The 16,705-nt window shown below is 55.6% G+C and overlaps 3 protein-coding genes across 3 annotated transcripts in view; 2 read left to right on the forward strand and 1 right to left on the reverse strand.

Annotated features, from left to right (window-relative positions):
- The first annotated feature begins 2 nt into the window (after positions 1-2).
- LOC139604689 (retinol dehydrogenase 13-like) lies at positions 3-4,591 on the forward strand. The gene is made up of 6 exons (XM_071455902.1): positions 3-174; positions 676-915; positions 2,845-2,934; positions 3,801-3,989; positions 4,210-4,316; positions 4,403-4,591. Exons 1-6 carry the CDS (start codon positions 18-20, stop codon positions 4,589-4,591), a joined length of 972 nt encoding a protein of 323 aa, XP_071312003.1. The 5' UTR covers positions 3-17.
- Positions 3,425-15,445, reverse strand: LOC139604676 (uncharacterized). Its single transcript, XM_071455884.1, has 5 exons — positions 15,307-15,445; positions 9,075-9,192; positions 7,147-7,299; positions 6,889-7,055; positions 3,425-5,995 (listed from the first exon to the last, which is right to left on the reverse strand). Exons 3-5 carry the CDS (start codon positions 7,295-7,297, stop codon positions 4,700-4,702), a joined length of 1,614 nt encoding a protein of 537 aa, XP_071311985.1. The 5' UTR covers positions 7,298-7,299; positions 9,075-9,192; positions 15,307-15,445; the 3' UTR covers positions 3,425-4,699.
- DCTN1 (dynactin subunit 1) overlaps positions 9,264-16,705 on the forward strand; it is a 66,627-nt gene continuing 59,185 nt past the window's right edge. The window contains exon 1 of the mRNA XM_071455864.1: positions 9,264-9,385. The gene's annotated coding sequence lies outside the window, so the exon portion shown is untranslated. The remainder of the gene's footprint in view (positions 9,386-16,705) is intronic.

The following is a 16,705-nucleotide window of genomic DNA, read 5'->3' on the forward strand; positions in this document are numbered from 1 at the left end:
CCACCCCGTGCCCGGCCATGGAGCTGCTGGGGGCTCTGAGCCCCCCGTGGTGGCTCCTCCTGCTCCTGCTGCTGGCCCTGCTGCTCCGGGCCACCCGCAGGAGCCCCTGGGACCCCCGCAAGTGTCCCACTGACCTGACGGGCAAGACAGTGATTGTCACCGGAGCCAACAGCGGTGAGCAGGGAGGGCGGGGACACGTCTGGGGGAGGTGGCGCGATGGCTGCGGGGTGGCCTGCAGGGGACATGGGTGTCCCTTGGCCAGCCCGGGACCCCAGTCCCTGCTTTGGCTGCGGAAGAAGCTGGCGGCCATCCCTGGGCACCCACAGTGTGCTCCCGGTGCCCTCTGCTCACCTTCCTTAACTCGGGACTGTTAATGACTGACGGACAAGGCCAGCACAGCCACCATGTCACACCAGGGATGGGGTCACCGCTCCCAGCTGTGTTCCCCTGCCACTGCTGGAGATGCTGGGACCCCCAGACTGGGACTGGCATGTCCACACGCACCCAGGGACGAGTGACCCCACGCGTGCCGTGCTCCATCCCCACCCCAGCGCCCTCCATTTCCCGCTGGGTGGTTTTGGCCGTGGCAGGGGCAGCCCAAACGCGGGGGCACGGGCCCCAAAGGAGCAGCGGGACCTGTCTGGGATCAGCCCACACCCCCTCCGTGTCCCGCAGGCATCGGCAAGTGCGTGGCCATGGAGCTGGCTCGGCGCAATGCCCGCACCATCCTGGCGTGCCGGAGCCGGGAGCGGGGCCAGGCGGCCGTGCGGGAGATCCGGGCGGCCACCGGGAACCCGGCGGTGCTGCTGAGGCTGCTGGACACCGGCTCGCTGGCCTCGGTGCGAGCCTTCGCCGCCGCCGTGCTGCGGGAGGAGCCGCGCCTGGACGTGCTGGTCAACAACGCCGGAGTCACCGGTAGGTGCCGGGCAAAACCCTCCGGCCACAAGAGGGGTCCAGAGCCTGTCCCGATGCCCGCGGCACTGCCCCGCTGTGGGGGTACCAGCTGTCGGTTTGTCCGTCTGGATTGAAGGCATTGGAGACTCTGATTCTAAGCTGGTGTTGATCTATTGGAAGGAAGGAGGGCTCTGCAGAGAGACTCAGATGGGTTGGATGGATGGGCAAAGTGCAACAGCGTGGAGTTCAATCAGTCTAAGTGAGAGTTCTGCATTTTGGCCACAAAAATCCCCTACAATGTTACAAACTGGGGCCAGTGTTCAGGCAGAAAGGGACCTGGGGGTGCTACTCGACAGCAGGTGGAATTTGAGCCAGAAGTGTGCCCTGGTGGCCAAGAAGGCCAATGGTTCCTGGCCTGGATCAGGAATGGTGTCCCCAGCAGGAGCAGGGAGGTCATTCTGTGCCTGAGGAATTGTGAGACCAGCAGGAGCAGGGAGGTCATTCTGTGCCTGAGGAATGGTGTCCCCAGCAGGAGCAGGGAGGTCATTCTGCCCCTGTAGAATTGTGAGACCAGCAGGAGCAGGGAGGTCATTCTGCCCTGAGGAATGGTGTGTGCCCAGCAGGAGCAGGGAGGTCATTCTGTGCCTGAGGAATGGCGTGTGCCCAGCAGGAGCAGGGAGGTCATTCTGTGCCTGAGGAATGGTGTCCCCAGCAGGAGCAGGGAGGTCATTCTGTGCCTGTAGAATGGTGTGTCCCCAGCAGGAGCAGGGGGGTCATTCTGCCCTGAGGAATGGTGTGTGCCCAGCAGGAGCAGGGAGGTCATTCTGCCCCTGAGGAATGGCGTGTGCCCAGCAGGAGCAGGGAGGTCATTCTGCCCCTGTAGAATTGTGTGCCCAGGGAGGTCATTCTGCCCCTGTACTTGGCACTGATGAGGGCACGCCTCGAGTGCTGTGTCCAGTTCTGGCCCCTCAGTTTGGGAAGGACGTTGAGATGCTCAAACACAAGGCTGGTGAGGGGCTGGAACACAAACTCTGTGAGGAACGTTTGAAGGAGCTGGGGCTGTTTAGCCTGGAGAAGAGGAGGCTCAGGGGTGCCCTTATTGCTCTCTACACCTTCCTGGAGGGAGGTTGCAGACAGGTGGGGTCGGTCTCTGACAGAACCAGAGGACACAGTCCCAAGCTATGTCAGGGAAGGTGTAGGTTGGATATTAGGAAGAAATTTTTCACCAAAAGCATAATAAAGTACTGGAATGCTCTTCCCAGGGAGGGGGTAGAATCACCATCTCTGGATGTGTTTAAAAAAGCCTGGCCATGGCACTTGGGGCTAGAGTCTGGTTGAGGTGTGAGGGCACAGGTTGGACTCAATGATCTTAGAGGTCTCTTCCAACCTCATCATTCTGTGATTATTCTGTGATTCTGTGTTTGGACTCAAGTGTTTATTATTTCTTATCAGTAAAAGTCTCACTACTGTGAGTTCAGCAGCTTTTCATTAGAAGGCACAAAATGGCCAACAATCTCTTGTTCCAAGGTCTTTTAAGACTAAACCATCCAATTAAGAGCTGACACCTGGATTATTTTCCCTTTTAACCCAATAACTGATCCCAATGCAGACTTTTCTGCCCAATTACAAAATGCCACCCAAACCCATGGAGAAGAAGGGAGAAGAAGCATGAAGAAGAAGCCCAGGATGACACCCTGTGCCCTCCATCTTGCTTCCATCCACTACATACTAAAAATCCCAAAACCTCAATTTCTCACCAAGTGACACACCTGCACTACTCTCTACAATCTATTTCACACTTTTGTGGGTTCCAGTCTATCTTGAAGCCTGGGAAACTTTCTCCATGAGTGAGGGTCAGAGTCAGTGCTGCCCTGGGGGTCAGGGCACCCCAGAGCAGACAGAGAAACATTCCCTGTGTGCCCTGGGTTTCCACACCCACCCTCCTTTCAGGGCTGCCCTTCGCCATCACGTCGGAAGGCCTGGAGCAAACCTTCACCACCAACTACCTGGGCCCATTCCTGCTCACCAACCTCCTCCTGGGTGAGTGCAGGGGCTGGGGGAGTCAGGGGGGCTCTGGGGACTCCTCCTCGCTCACCACCTATCCTGGTATAATTACCAATGAATGATTGGTAATTATTGGTATAATTACTAATATAGCAAACGGGATGTGCCTTGGATGGTCTGGCACAAACCAAATGGCAGCACTGTGGTGTTTCACCCCAGAGACACTTTTTGACTGGCTGGATGTGTGGTCTTTCACCCCAGGGACACTTTTTGGCTGGCTGGATGTGTGGTGTTTCGCCCCAGGGACACTTTTTGGCTGGCTGGATGTGTGGTGTTTCGCCCCAGGGACACTTTTTGGCTGGCTGGATGTGTGGTGTTTCGCCCCAGGGACACTTTTTGGCTGGCTGGATGTTGCAGTGGGTGCTTGGAGGCAAGTCCAGGCACGCAGGAATTCTGGTGGTCCTCAGGTTTACCTCTGGTGGAGAAGCTTTAAGGGGATGGTGAAGGAAAGGAGTCGGTTCTGATGGAGGGTTTGGATCCAGAGCTTTATTGTGGCCCACAGGCCTCTGAACTCAGCAACAGCTCCAACAGAACTCCCTGAGCCCGTGGTTGCTCTTTTACCTGAGGAAGGGGAGGAGGGAAAGGGTAGGAGCCACCAAGAAGGAGGTTTTAAGGGACAAAGGACACCTGGATGGCCCAATGTCCCCCAGGGCGTGGAGGGCATCTTTTGAATCTGCCCAATCACTCGATGCCCCTCTGGAATGCCAGGACTGACTGACAGTGCTGGGAGGGGGAAGGAGAGGAGACTGACACAGCTGGCAGGGAATTATCAGGGAGGAACCCGGGGTTTCTGAGGCAAACCGTGACATGGCACCGCAACACCAATGCCCTGCTTGGCACAGAGCTGCTGAAGGCCTCGGCGCCCGCCCGGGTGGTGAACGTGTCGTCGTTCCGGCACAGCGTGGGCACGGCCGATGGCGGGTACCTGACGGGGCAGCGGCGCCCGGGCGGGCACGACGCCGCCTACAACAGCACCAAGCTGATGAACGTGCTCTTCACCGCCGAGCTGGCACGGCGCCTGCAGGGCACAGGTGGGTGCTGGGCCGTGGCACCCTGGGGACATCCCCTGTGCCAACTCCCTGTGCCAGATCTCAGGGGCTGCTGGCAGAGCTGGGGGGTCTGAGAGACTCGCTGGGACCCCCCAAGGGTGGCAGAGCCCCGGCTGTGGTCAGGCTGGAGGCTGCTCCTGCTGCTCCCTGAGGGATTTGGGGTCCCTGGGGTGCCCACCCTGCTGACGGTGCGGCCTGGCAGGGGTGACGGCCAACGCGCTGAGCCCGGGCGTGGTGAGCACCAGCATCATGCGCCACTTCAGCTGGCCCGTGCGGGCGCTCTTCGTCCTCCTCCGCCCCTTGATGAAGGTGAGCGGGGTCGGGTCCTGCCCAGCCTGGGGGCAGCAGGGTGGGAGGGGGGTGCCAGACCTCTCCTCACCCCCATTTCCCCACAGTCAGCCGAGCAGGGCGCTGCCAGCACCATCTTCTGCGCCATCTCGGAGGAGGCCGAGGGCATCACCGGGAAATATTTTGACAGCAGCTGCCGGCTGGCGCTGCCCTCGGCGGCCGCCCGCGACCCCGCGCTGGCACGGAAGCTCTGGGAGGCATCGGAGCGGCTGACGGGGCTCTCGGAGCAGGGCTGAGCCACCAGGATGTCACCCCATTGATGTCACCCCACTCCACTGGCTGCTGCCGAGGGGACAACACGGCACCGGCCAGTGACTGTGACACTTTTATTAAAAACCCCGGCGCTACTCCCAGGTGATGTCCAGCTCCAGGCGCTGCTTCCTCACCTCCTGCAGGAAGCTGTCGTAGTCGCGCCGGTGGATGTCGGGGCAGCGGGACAGCTCCAGGCGCCGCAGGGGCCCCTCGGAGCCCAGCAGCTGCCACACGGTGCCGGGGGACACGCGGCTCCCGGCCAGCGACAGCTCCCGCAGCTCCCGCAGCCCCGGCAGCGCCGGCTCCAGCACCGAGTCCAGCGGGAAGGGCAGCGCCAGCAGGCGCAGGGTCTGCAGCCGCGGGGCCCCGCACAGCACCGAGGCCAGCGTGGAGCTCAGCACCGGCCCGTGTGCGGCTGGAACGGGCCCGGCCAGGCTCAGCGAGAAGCTCTGGAGCTGGGGCAGCCCCCGGGGCAGCAGGTCGGTGGCCCAGCGTGGCGCCGGGCCGGGGGGCTCCTCCTCGGGGGGCTCCTGGTGGGCGCGGGGGTCCGGTGGCACTTCCAGCTCGGCGCTGAAGCTCTGCAGGCCGGGGCAGCCGGCGAGGAGGGCGGGCAGCGAGAGAGGGTCCCGGCAGGTGAAGCCGTGCAGGGTCAGGGCACGCAGGCGGGTGCCCAGGCCCTGTGCCAGGGGCAGCAGCTCTGCCAGCGCCCGGCCGTGCCGCCCGGAGCAGCCCAGCGTCACTCGGGACAGGCGACGCCAGCCCGGCAGCTCCCGGAGCCCTGAGGAGCCGGGACTGTCCCCAAGCCACACGCTGACCTCCTGGGCCTGGGGACACACGGCGTGGACGGTGCTCAGGGCGTCCTCCTCCACCTCCTCCAGCTGCCGCAGGGGCAGCGTGAGCGGGGCTCCCTCCTTTGCAGCCTCCCGGCCCCGTGCCAGCTCCTCCAGCGAGGGGAATCCCTCGGAGTCCTCGGTGCCACCCAGCTCCCCTGAGTGCAGCAACCGCAGGGCATCCGGCAGGGCACCGTGTGCCAGCACCTCCAGGCACGGCAGGGCCAGCAGCAGGAAGGCCACGGCAGCCACCGCGTCCCCGTCCCCGGCGTGCTCCAGGTCGCGGGCCAGCAGCACACGGAGTGTGGGACAGCCCGGGCTCTGCTCGGCAGGGTCATAGGCCAGGTGGCGCAGGGCGCGCGGTGTCACCTTCCTGCAGCCGGTGACATCGAGCTCCCGCAGGTGGCGGCAGCAGGAGCCCACGGCCGACAGCACCTGGAGGTTGGCCTGGGTGTGGGCCAGCCCCAGGCGGCTCAGGCGGGGCAGCCCCTCGGCCAGGTCCACCAGCACGGACGGCGAGAGCCGCCCGCAGCCGCCCAGCTCCAGCACGCTCAGACCCTGCAGCCACACGGGGACAGCCTCAGGGGGGCGGCCAGGGGGGCACGGATGCCACTCTCACCCCCTGCAAGACTCAGAGAGGGTGGGCAGGCTCTGTCTGCTCCCCCTGTGCCAACCCTTGGGCCCATGGATGATGGCACCCCCAGCCCCGTGGATGCTGAGCACCCCAAGCTCTATCCCCTAACCCCATGCAAGGTGGGCACCCCCAGCCCCACAAAGGATGGGCACCCCAGTCCCACTCTTCTATCCCCTAGAGGGGGTCACACCCAACCTAACTCCCCCTGTCCCACACACCATGGCACTCCCAGAGTGTTGTCAGCCCCTGCCCCATGGATGGTGAGCACCCATCCCAAATTCTATCCCCCTTACCCCATGGAAGGTGGGCACCCCCAGGCACACTCTCCTATCCCCTTAGAGGGTGGTCACACCCAACCTAACTCCCCCTACCCCACAGCCCTGATCCCCCAGAGTGCTGTCACCCCCTGCCCCATGGATGGTGAGCACCCATCCCAAGCTCTATCCTTCTTACCCTATGGAAAATGGGCACCCCCAGGCCCACAGAGGATGAGCACCCCTGTCCCACTCTCCCATCCCCTAGAGGGGGTCACACCCAACCTAACTCCCCCTGCCCCACACACCACGGCACTCCCAGAGTGCTGTCACCCCCTGCCCCATGGATGCTGAGCACCCACCCCAAGCTCCATCCATCCTAACCCCATGCAAGGTGGGCACCCCCAGCCCCACAAAGAATGGGCACCCCTGTCCCACTCTCCCATCCCCTTAGAGGGGTTCCCACCCAGCCTCGCTGTCCCAACCCCACAGACATCGCTCCCAGCCCCATCCCCTAACCCACAGCAGCCGTGCCCCTCTCGCAGCCCCTGCCCCGTGCCCACCTGGCAGCGCAGCACGATGAGGTGCCCCAGGGCGTTGTTGGCCAGGGCAGGGCAGGCTCTCAGGCTGAGCTGGCGCAGGTGTGGCAGCAGCAGCAGGTGCAGCGCTGCCCGCGACAGCCGCCGGCTCGTCCCCAGCAGCCGCAGCAGCTCCTGCACCAGCCCGCAGGCTGGGGGGGACAGCGGGGTCAGCGAGGCCTGGGGACACCCCCTGCCACCCCCCCGGGGGTCCCAGTGGCCCGGGGCACCCCCAGAGCTCACCCAGGTCGTTGAAAGGCCCCACGAGGAAGCGGAAGTCGTACTCGTCCAGGTAATTGTCACTGTAGTCCTTGGCCCAGAGGCTCTGCATGTGCTGGGCCAGGTTCTGCAGGCACAGCGAGGTCAGCGTGGGCACGGCCCGGCGCTGGGGCATCCCTGCATGGGCACAGGGACAGGGACAGTCACCATGGGCACGGCCCAGTGCTGGGCATCCCTGCATGGGCACAGGGACAGTCAGGGACAGCCACTGTGGGCACTGCCCACCTCTGGGGCATCCCTGCATGGGCAGAGGGACAGGGACAGTCAGGGACAGTCACCATGGGCATGGCCTGGGGCTGGGGCATCCCTGCATGGGCACAGGGACAGTCAGGGACAGCCACTGTGCCACCAGGACATCCCTGGGACAGGGACAGCCAGCACAGGCACTGCCCGCCCCTGGGGCATCCCTGCATGGGGACAGGGACAGTCAGGGACAGCCACCATGGGCACTGCCCGCCCCTGGGGCATCTCTGGGACAGGGATAGGGACAGTCAGGGACAGCCACTGTGCCACCAGGACATCCCTGGGACAGGGACAGTCAGGGACAGCCGGCACAGGCACTGCCTGCTGCCAGGGTATCCCTGCACGGGGACAGTCAGGGACAGCCATCGTGGGCACTGCCCGCCCCTGGGGCATCCCTGCATGGGGACAGGGACAGTCACTGTGGGCACCGTGCCACCAGGACATCCCTGGGACAGGGGAAAAAACCAAACGGGAAATGGGGAAAAAAAACCAACGGGAAATGGGGAAAAGACCCTGGGAAATGGGAAAAGACCCTGGGAAATGGGAAAAGAGCTCTGGAAAATGGGAAAAAAACCCTGGAAATGGGAAAAACCCCGGGAAATGAGACAAACCCTGGGAAATGAGACAATACACTGGGAAATGGGGAAAGAGCCCCAGGAAATGGGGAAAAACCTGGGAAATGGGGAAAGAACCTCAGGTACTGGAAAAGGACCCTCTGGGACAGGAGGAGACCCCTGGGAACTGGGAAAGTCCCTCCAGGAAGCAGCTGAGGAACAGCAGAGGGAGCTGAGAGAGCTCTGGGACAGGGGAGCACGGTGAGTAACCAGGGCAGGGCTGTGTGCCACTGTCACTGTCACCAGGGCAGGGCCGTGTGCCACCGTCACTGTCACCAGGGCAGAGTCCAACGGGAACTCCCACGGACAGCAACGGAACATGGGATGGGACATTGGGGATGGGTACACTGGGAATGGGACACCGGGAGGGGACACTGGGATGGGACACCAGGAGGGGACATTAGGGATGGGACACGGGAATGGGACATTGGGATGGGACACCGGGGACGGGACACTGGGGATGGGACATTGGAATGGGACACCGGGAAGAGACATTGGGGATGAGACACCAGGATGGGACATTGGGGATGGGGCACCAAGAGGGGACATTAGGCTGGGACACTGGGGATGGGACAGCAGGAGGAGACATTGGGATGGGACACCGGGGATGGGACACGGGGGATGGGATATGGGATGGGACATTGGAAATGGGACACGGGGACGTGACATTGGAATGGGACACCGGGAATGGGATATTGGAAATAGGACACGGGGATGGGACACCGGGGATGGGTCCAAACCCTTCTCGGAGGGACCGGATCGGGTCCAGCAGGGAAATTCCAAGGGAGGAAATTCCCCCCTTCCATCGGCCCTTCCTCGAGCCTGTCCTCGGGGATCCTCGGGGACCTTGAGACCCCCCCGCTTTGCGGTCCCCTCTGCCCGGTCCCCTCCCCAAATCCCAAAATCCCAACCAGAACCACAACCAGGACCCAACCCCAGCCAAACCCCACAGAATCAACACCCCGTTCCCATGGCAACACCTCCCGCGACCACCCCATTACTGCGGGCGAGCCTGGCCAGCCCGGGAGCACTTACCGAGAGCCGACTGACCCCGTCCCGTCGCGTTGCTTTCTCCTCCTCCTTCTCCTTTTCCTCCTCATCCTCCTCCCCGGGCCTGGCCCCGCCATGACTTTCGCTGCCTTCACTTTGCGCACTGCGCATGCGCACAGCTTGAGGACCCTTCCGCCCTTACAGCCCTCGCGGGCTGCCCTAGGTCGTGCCTGACTCCCAGCGCGCCCATACGGGCATGGCGGGGGGGGCCCCACGCGTCAGGCACGGCACGGGGCAGCCCGCGGGGGCTTCGAGACCGGGCGGGGTCGACGGTACCGGGAGCGGCCGGGCCGGAGGTACCGGGGGAGGCCTGAGGGGTTCGGAGATTCCCGGAGCGTGCCGGGAATGAGCGGGGATGGGGATTTGGGGCGGGAGATGTGGATTTGGGGCGGGGGAGACACAGGGAGGTCCGGCGGTGCTGGTGGGAGGCTGCGGGTGCTTCGTTGTGAGGGGATTGAGGGGGATCTGAGGGGGTTTCAAGGGTCTGGGTGCGGCTAAAGGGGTTTTTAGGGGGTTGTGGGAGGGATTTAGGGGTATTCGAGGAGCTTTAGGGGTTTTTTGAGTGATGCGTGAGAGATTTGAGTGGATCCGGGGCGGTTTGGGGGTTTAGGGGGCTCTAAAAGGGTTTTTGGGGATCTTGATGTGGGGGATTTAGGGGTGTGGGGGTGGATCTGGGGGATATTTAGGGGCTGTGAGCAGTTTATGGGGGTGTTTGGGGGCGTTTAGGGCTTTTTTGGGGTTATTTAGGGCTTTATGGGGGTGTTTGGGGAGGATTTAGGGGTGTGTTGAGTCATTTAGGGGCGTTGGGGGGATTGTGGGATGTTTGAGGGCATTTAGGGGTTCTGGGAGGGTCTGTATGGATCTTTGAGGGGATTTAGGGGTGTTTGAAGGCATTTAGGGGTATTTGAAAGGGATTTCGGGGTTCTTGGTGTTGTGGAGGGGGCTGCAGGGATATTTCGGGATGTTTGGAGGAGTTAAGGGGTGTTTGGAGGGGATTCAGGGGTTTTAGGGTCATTTTGGGGTTGTGGGGGGATCTTCAGAGGCATTTAGGGATTTTTAGGGGCATTTTGGGGTTGTGGGAGGGTCTGCAGGGGTATTTAGGGATGTTTAGGGAGGACTTAGGGGTGTTTGGGGCCTTTTTGAGGTTCTGAGAGAGGCTGGAAGGGTTTTAGGGGGATTTAGGGGTGTTTGGAGGGGGTTTAGGAATGTTTGAGGGGCATTTAGGGCTGTTTTTGGGGCATTTAGGAGTATTTGAAAGGGATTTAGGTTTTTTTTAGGGGCATTTTGGGGTTGGGGGGGTCTGCAGGGGTATTTAAGGGGCATTTAAGGCTGGTTTGGGGTTATTTAGGGCTGTTTTGGCGCATTTAGGTCTGTTCTGGGGACATTTAGGGATGTTTAGGGGCAGTTTAGGGGTGCTTAGGGCACATTTAGGGATGTTCTGAGGGGATTTAGGGATGTTTAGTGGGCATTTAGGGCTGTTTGGGGGCATTTAGTGAGGTTTTGGGGGTATTTAAGGATGTTTAGTGGGGATTTAGGGACATTTTGGGGCATTTAGGGACATTTTGGGGGCATTTGGTGGGGATTTAGGGACATTTTGGGGCATCTAGGGGGGATTTAGGGGCATTTAGGACTGTTTGGGGGCATTTAGTGATGTTTTGGGGTTATTTAAGGATGTTTAGTGGGGATTCAGGAATATTTTGGGGCATTGAGAGGAGATTTAGGGATATTTGGGGGCATCTAGGGGGGATTCAGGGACGTTTTGGGGCATTTAGTGGGGATTTAGGGACATTTAGTGGGGATTTGGGGACATTTTGTGGCGTTTAGTGGAGATTTAGGGACATTTTGGGGCATTTAGGGGGGATTGAGGGCAATTTTGGAGGATTTAGGGGGCATTTGGGGCTGTTTTGGGGCATTGAGGGGGAATTTAGGGCCATTTTGGGGCATTTAGGGTGGTTTAGGGCTGTTTAGAGGGGATACAGGGCCATTTTGGGGCATATAGTGGGGATTTGGGGCTGTTTTGAGGGGATTCAGGGCCATTTGGGGTATTTAGGGTGGTTTAGGCTCCTGGGAGGGGTCTCTGATGGGCCGGGGGCGCCGTTTCCCCCTCGGGATTTCAGTTTGGGGCTGGCGAGGTGGGAAGGCCTCAGGCCGAGGGTCATTAACAGCTGCGCTAATTGGGGCCGGCTCATTAAGGGCGGCCATGGGCAAATTCCCACTGCTGGCCCCGGAAATGGTGGGGGTTTGTGTGCCCGCCCTCATTAACCCGCCATCAGTAATTAATTAGCAATCGTTAATTGATACAGGGAATGCAGGCAGGGCCTTTGCTGATCCTCACTCCAGAGTGCTCAGGGAATCCCAGAATTCCCAAATTCCCACCGGAAATTCCCAAATTCCCAAATTCCCACTGCTGGCCCCGGAAATGGTGGGCGTTGTGTGCCCGCCCTCATTAACCGGCTATCAGTAATTAATTAGCAATCGTTAATTGATACAGGGAATGCAGGCAGGGCCTTTGCTGATCCTCACTCCAGAGTGCGCAGGGAATCCCAGAATTCCCAAATTCCCACCGGAAATTCCCAAATTCCCACCTGGAATTCCCAGAATTCCCAAATTCCCACTGGAAATTCCCAGAATTCCCAAATTCCCACTGGGAATTCCCAAATTCCCACTGAGAATTCCCAAATTCCCACCGGGAATTCCCAAATTCCCTCCAGGAGTTCCCAAATTCCCACCAGGAGTTCCCAAATTCCCGAATTCCCACCAGGAATCCCCAGAATTCCCAAATTCCCACCAGGAATCCCCAGAATTCCTAAATTCCCACCGGGAGTTCCCAAATTCCTAAATTCCCACCGGAATTCCCAAATTCCCACCTGGAATTCCCTCCAGGAATTCCCAAATTCCCACTGGAAATTCCCAGAATTTCCAAATTCCCACCAGGAATTCCCAAAATTCCCACCAGGAATTCCCAAATTCCCTCCAGGAATTCCCAAATTCCCACCGAGAATTCCCAAATTCACAGAATTCCCAAATTCCCACCTGGAATTCTCAAATTCCCAAATTCCCACTGGGAATTCCCAGAATTCCCAAATTCCCAAACCCGGAGTTCCCAGATGTTTTTGGGGTTAAACCGGAGATTTCATCATTTAGGGCATTTAAAAAGGGGAAATGAGGAATTTTATGGGATTTCAAGGAGCTCTGGATGCTGAGGTTTGATGGATTGGGGTTTTTTGGAGGAATTGGGATTTTGATTAATTGGGATTTTTTTGAGGGATTGGGATTTTTTTGAGGGATTGGGGTTTTGTTGAGGGATTGGGGTTTTGATAGAATGGGGTTTTTTTGAGGGATTATGGGTTTTGTGGATGGATTGGGGTTTTGATGGATTGGGATTTTTTTGAGGGATTGTTTTGGGGTTTTTTTGAGGAAATGGGGTTTTGAGGGATTGGGGTTTTTTGATAGAAAGGGGTTTTTTTGGAGGGATTGGGGTTTTGATGAATTGGGTTTTTTGAGGAAATGGGGTTTTGATGAATTAGGTTTTTTTTGAGGGATTGGGGTTTTGATTAATTGGGGTTTTTGGTTTTTGAGGGAATGGGGTTTTAATGGATTGGGATTTTTTGGAGGGATTGGGTTTTTGATAGAATGGGGTTTTTAGGAGGGATTGGAGGTTTTATGAATGGGGTTTTGAAGGATTGGGTTTTTTGAGGAAATGGGGTTTGGATGGATTGGGGTTTTTTTGGAGGGTTTGGGTTTTTTGGAGGAAATGGGGTTTTGATGAATGGGGTTTTGAGGAGGGATTGGGATTTTGATAGATTGGGGTTTTTTGGAGGTAATAGGATTTTGATAGATTGGGTTTTTTTGACAGTTTGGGGGTTTTTGGGTTTTGAGGGAATGGGGTTTTAATGAATTGGGGTTTTTTGGTGGATTGGTTTTTTTTTGCAGAGATTGGGGTTTTGATAGATTGGGGTCTTTTGAGGGAATAGGGTTTTGATAGAATGGGGTTTTTTTGAGGGATTATGGGTTTTGTGGATGGATTGGGGTTTTGATGGATTGGGATTTTTTTGAGGGATTGTTTTGGGGTTTTTTTGAGGAAATGGGGTTTTGAGGGATTGGGGTTTTTTTGATAGAAAGGGGTTTTTTGGAGGGTTTGGGGTTTTGATGGATTGGGGTTTTTGAGGAAATGGGGTTTTGAGTAATTGGGGGTTTTTCTTGAGGGATTGGGGTTTGGATGGATTGGGGTTTTGATGAATTGGCTGTTTTGGAGGAAATGGGGTTTTGATGAATTGGGTTTTTAGGAGGGATTGGGGTTTTAATGAATTGGGGTTTTTTTGATGGATTGGGGTTTTTTTGCAGAGATTGGGGTTTTGAGGATTGGGTTTTTTTGGATGGATTGGGGTTTTTTGAGGAAATAGGGTTTTGAGGGATTGGAGTTTTTTTGAGGGATGGGGATTTTGATGGATAGGGATTTTGATGAATTGGGATTTTTTTTGAGAGATTGGGTTTTTTTTTGAGGAAATGGGGTTTTGAGGGATTGGGTTTTTTTGGTTTTTGAGGGAATGGGGTTTTAATGGATTGGGGTTTTTTTGAGGGTTTATGGTTTTTTTGAGGGATTGGGGTTTTGATGAATTGGCTCTTTTGGAGGAAATGGGGTTTTGATAGAATGGGGTTTTTAGGAGGGATTGGAGGTTTTATGAATGAGGTTTTGATGCATTGGGGTTTTTTGAGGGATTATGGTTTTTTTGGATGGATTGGGGTTTTTTGAGGGAATGGAGTTTTTATGAATTGGGTTTTTTTGATGGATTGGGGTTTTGTGGTGGATTGGGTTTTTTTGCAGAGATTGGGGTTTTGATGGAATGAAGTTTTTATGAAAAAATGGGGTTTAGATAGAATGGGGCTTTTTGGAAGGAATAGGATTTTGATGGATTGGGGGTTTTGAGGAAATGGGGTTTTGATAGAATGGGGTTTTTGCATGAAATGAGGGTTTTTTTGATGGAATGGGTTTTTGTTGGTTTGGGCTTTTTTGAGGAAATGGGGTTTTAAGGGATTGGGTTTTCTGGAGGGAGTGGGGTCTTGAAGGAATGGGGTTTTTTTAAGGAATGGGGTTTTTTTAAGGAATGGGGTTTTTTGATGGAATGAGGTTTTGATGGATTAGTTTGGGTTTTTTGATGGAATGGGGTTTTTGGAAGGAATGGGGTTTTGAAGCAGTGGGTTTTTTGAATGAATGGGTTTTTGATGGAATGAGGTTTTGATGGATTAGTTTTGGGTTTTTTTGAAGGAATGGGGTTTTTTGACAGAATGGGGTTTCTTGAAGGAATGGGGTTTTTGGAAGGAATGGGTTTTTTTTAAGGGATGGGGTTTTTTGAAGCAATGGGGTTTTGGAAGGAATGAGGGTTTTGAAGGAATGGTGTTTTTTGACAGAATGGGGTTTTTTGATGGAATGAGGTTTTGATGGATTAGTTTGGGTTTTTTTTGATGGATTGGGTTTTTGGAAAAAATGGGGTGTTTTTTAGGAATGGGTTTTTTTTGATGGATTAGTTTGGTTTTTTTGAAGGAATGGGGTTTTGAAGGAATGAGGTTTTTTTAAGGAATGGGGTTTTGAAGGAATGGGTTTTTTTGAAGCAATGGGGTTTTTTAAAGGAATGGGGTTTTTTGATGGATTGGGTTTTTGGAAGGAATGGGGTTTTTTGAAGCAATGGGTTTTTTTGAAGAAATGGGGTTTTTTTGGAAGGAATGGGGTATGTTTTAGGAATGGGGTTTTTTTGAAGGAATGGGGTTTTGGAAGGAATGAGGGTTTGATGGATTAGTTTGGGGTTTTTTTGAAGGAATGGGGTTTTGGAAGGAATGAGGGTTTGATGGATTAGTTTGGGTTTTTTTTGATGGAATGAGGTTTTGATGGATTAGTTTGGGGTTTTGTGAATGAATGGGGTTCCGATGGATTAGTTTGGGGTTTTTCATGGATTGAAGTTTGCTGGATTGGTGTTCATGCATTCTGGAATCCCTTCCCCTGGTTATTCCCCCCTCTCCATTCCCTCATTCCCCACCCTCCTCGGGAGCTCAGGAATTCCTTCCAGAGCGAGGCCGCAGAGTTGCAATCCCGCAATTGCTCGGAGCGGATCCGAGGGGCTCTGAGGGGCTGCAAACGCCGCAGTTTCTGCTCCGAGCACTCCCGGGCGCCTCCGTCCCTCCCGTTCCCCGCGCTCCCAAATCCCCCGGGCCCTGCCCGTACCCGCGGCCGGGGCGGTCCCGCTGAGCTCCCGCCGTGTCCGGCGCTGCTGTCCGGGCCACCAGCGTCGATCCCAGGCGGGAAATCACCGGGAATGCGCCGGGATTGAGCCGGGAGGACGGGGAAGGACGGGGGGAGGAGGAGGAGGAGGAGGAGGAGGAGGAAGGGAGGGGGGGAGGCTGCGGGGGCTGCGGTGCCGCGGTGCAGCCGAGCAGGGCGCAGGCTCCAGCGGCGGGTGGGTCCTAGCGCCCGATGGAGCTCCGAGAGGGGGAGGAATTGGGGAAAAAAATTGGGGAAAATTGGGGGAACAATCGGGGAAATATCGGGAAAAAATATCGGGGAAAAATCGGGGAAAAATCAGGAAAAAATAGGGAAAAATTGGGGGGAAAAATCGGGAAAATCAGGAAAAATCGGGAAAAAAATTGGGAACAAATCGGGGAAAATATCGGGAAAATTGGGGGGAAATTGGGAAAAAATCAGGAAAAAATCGGAAAAAAATTGGAAAAAAAAAGGGAAAAATTGCGAAAAATCAGGAAAAAACCGGAAAAAAAAAAAAACCGGGAAAAATCAGAAAAAAAAAAAATCGGGGAAAAATTGGGAAAAAATCGGGGGAAACATAAATCGGGAAAAAAATCGGGGAAAATCAGGGAAAAAATCGGAAAAATCGGGGAAAAATCAGGAAAAAAATCGGGAAAAAAATCGGAGAAAAATCGGGAAAAAACTGGGGAAAAATCGAGAAAGAACAGGAAAAACCGGGGAAAAAAGATCGGGGAAAATATCGGGGAAAATCGGGAAAAAATCGGGGAAAAATATCGGGGAAAAATCGGGGAAAAATCAGGAAAAATAGGGAAAAAATATCGGGGGAAAATCGGGGGAAAATCGGGGAAAATTGGGGAAAATTGGGGAAAAATAGAAAAAAAATCGGGGGAAAATTCAGGAAAAAATAGGAAAAAAATATCAGGGAAAAATCGAGGGGAAAATCGGGAAAAAATCGGAAAAATTGGGGAAAAAATTGGGGAAAATCGGGGAAAAGATCGGGAAAAATCAGGAAAAAATCGGAAAAAAATCGGAAAAAAAAAGGGAAAAATTGCGAAAAATCAGGAAAAAACCGGAAAAAAAAACCCGGGAAAAATCAGAAAAAAAAAAAAAATCGGGGAAAAATTGGGAAAAAATCGGGGGAAACATAAATCGGGAAAAAAATCGGGGAAAATCAGGGAAAAAATCGGAAAAATCGGGGAAAAATCAGGAAAAAAATCGGGAAAAAAATCGGAGAAAATTCGGGAAAAAACTGGGGAAAAATCGAGAAAGAACAGGAAAAACCGGGGAAAAACCGGGGGAAAAAGATTGGGGAAAAAAGATCGGGGAAAATATCGGGGAAAAATCGGGGAAAAATCAGGAAAAA

Source organism: Agelaius tricolor, unplaced genomic scaffold (genome assembly GCF_023055355.1).
Source record: "Agelaius tricolor isolate 1412-34295 unplaced genomic scaffold, bAgeTri1.0.p SCAF_54, whole genome shotgun sequence".
NCBI classification, from domain to species: Eukaryota; Metazoa; Chordata; class Aves; order Passeriformes; family Icteridae; genus Agelaius; species Agelaius tricolor.

Coding starts and splice junctions, on each gene's coding strand:
- LOC139604689 (XM_071455902.1), top strand. CDS start 18: ATGGAGCTGCTGGGGGCTCTGAGCCCCCCGTGGTGGCTCCTCCTGCTC. Junction 916..2,844: donor CAACAACGCCGGAGTCACCG/GTAGGTGCCGGG, acceptor CCCTCCTTTCAG/GGCTGCCCTTCGCCATCACG. Junction 3,990..4,209: donor ACGGCGCCTGCAGGGCACAG/GTGGGTGCTGGG, acceptor GCGGCCTGGCAG/GGGTGACGGCCAACGCGCTG.
- LOC139604676 (XM_071455884.1), bottom strand. CDS start 7,297: ATGCCCCAGCGCCGGGCCGTGCCCACGCTGACCTCGCTGTGCCTGCAG. Junction 7,056..7,146: donor GGGGCCTTTCAACGACCTGG/GTGAGCTCTGGG, acceptor TGTCCCCCCCAG/CCTGCGGGCTGGTGCAGGAG. Junction 5,996..6,888: donor TCATCGTGCTGCGCTGCCAG/GTGGGCACGGGG, acceptor GTGTGGCTGCAG/GGTCTGAGCGTGCTGGAGCT.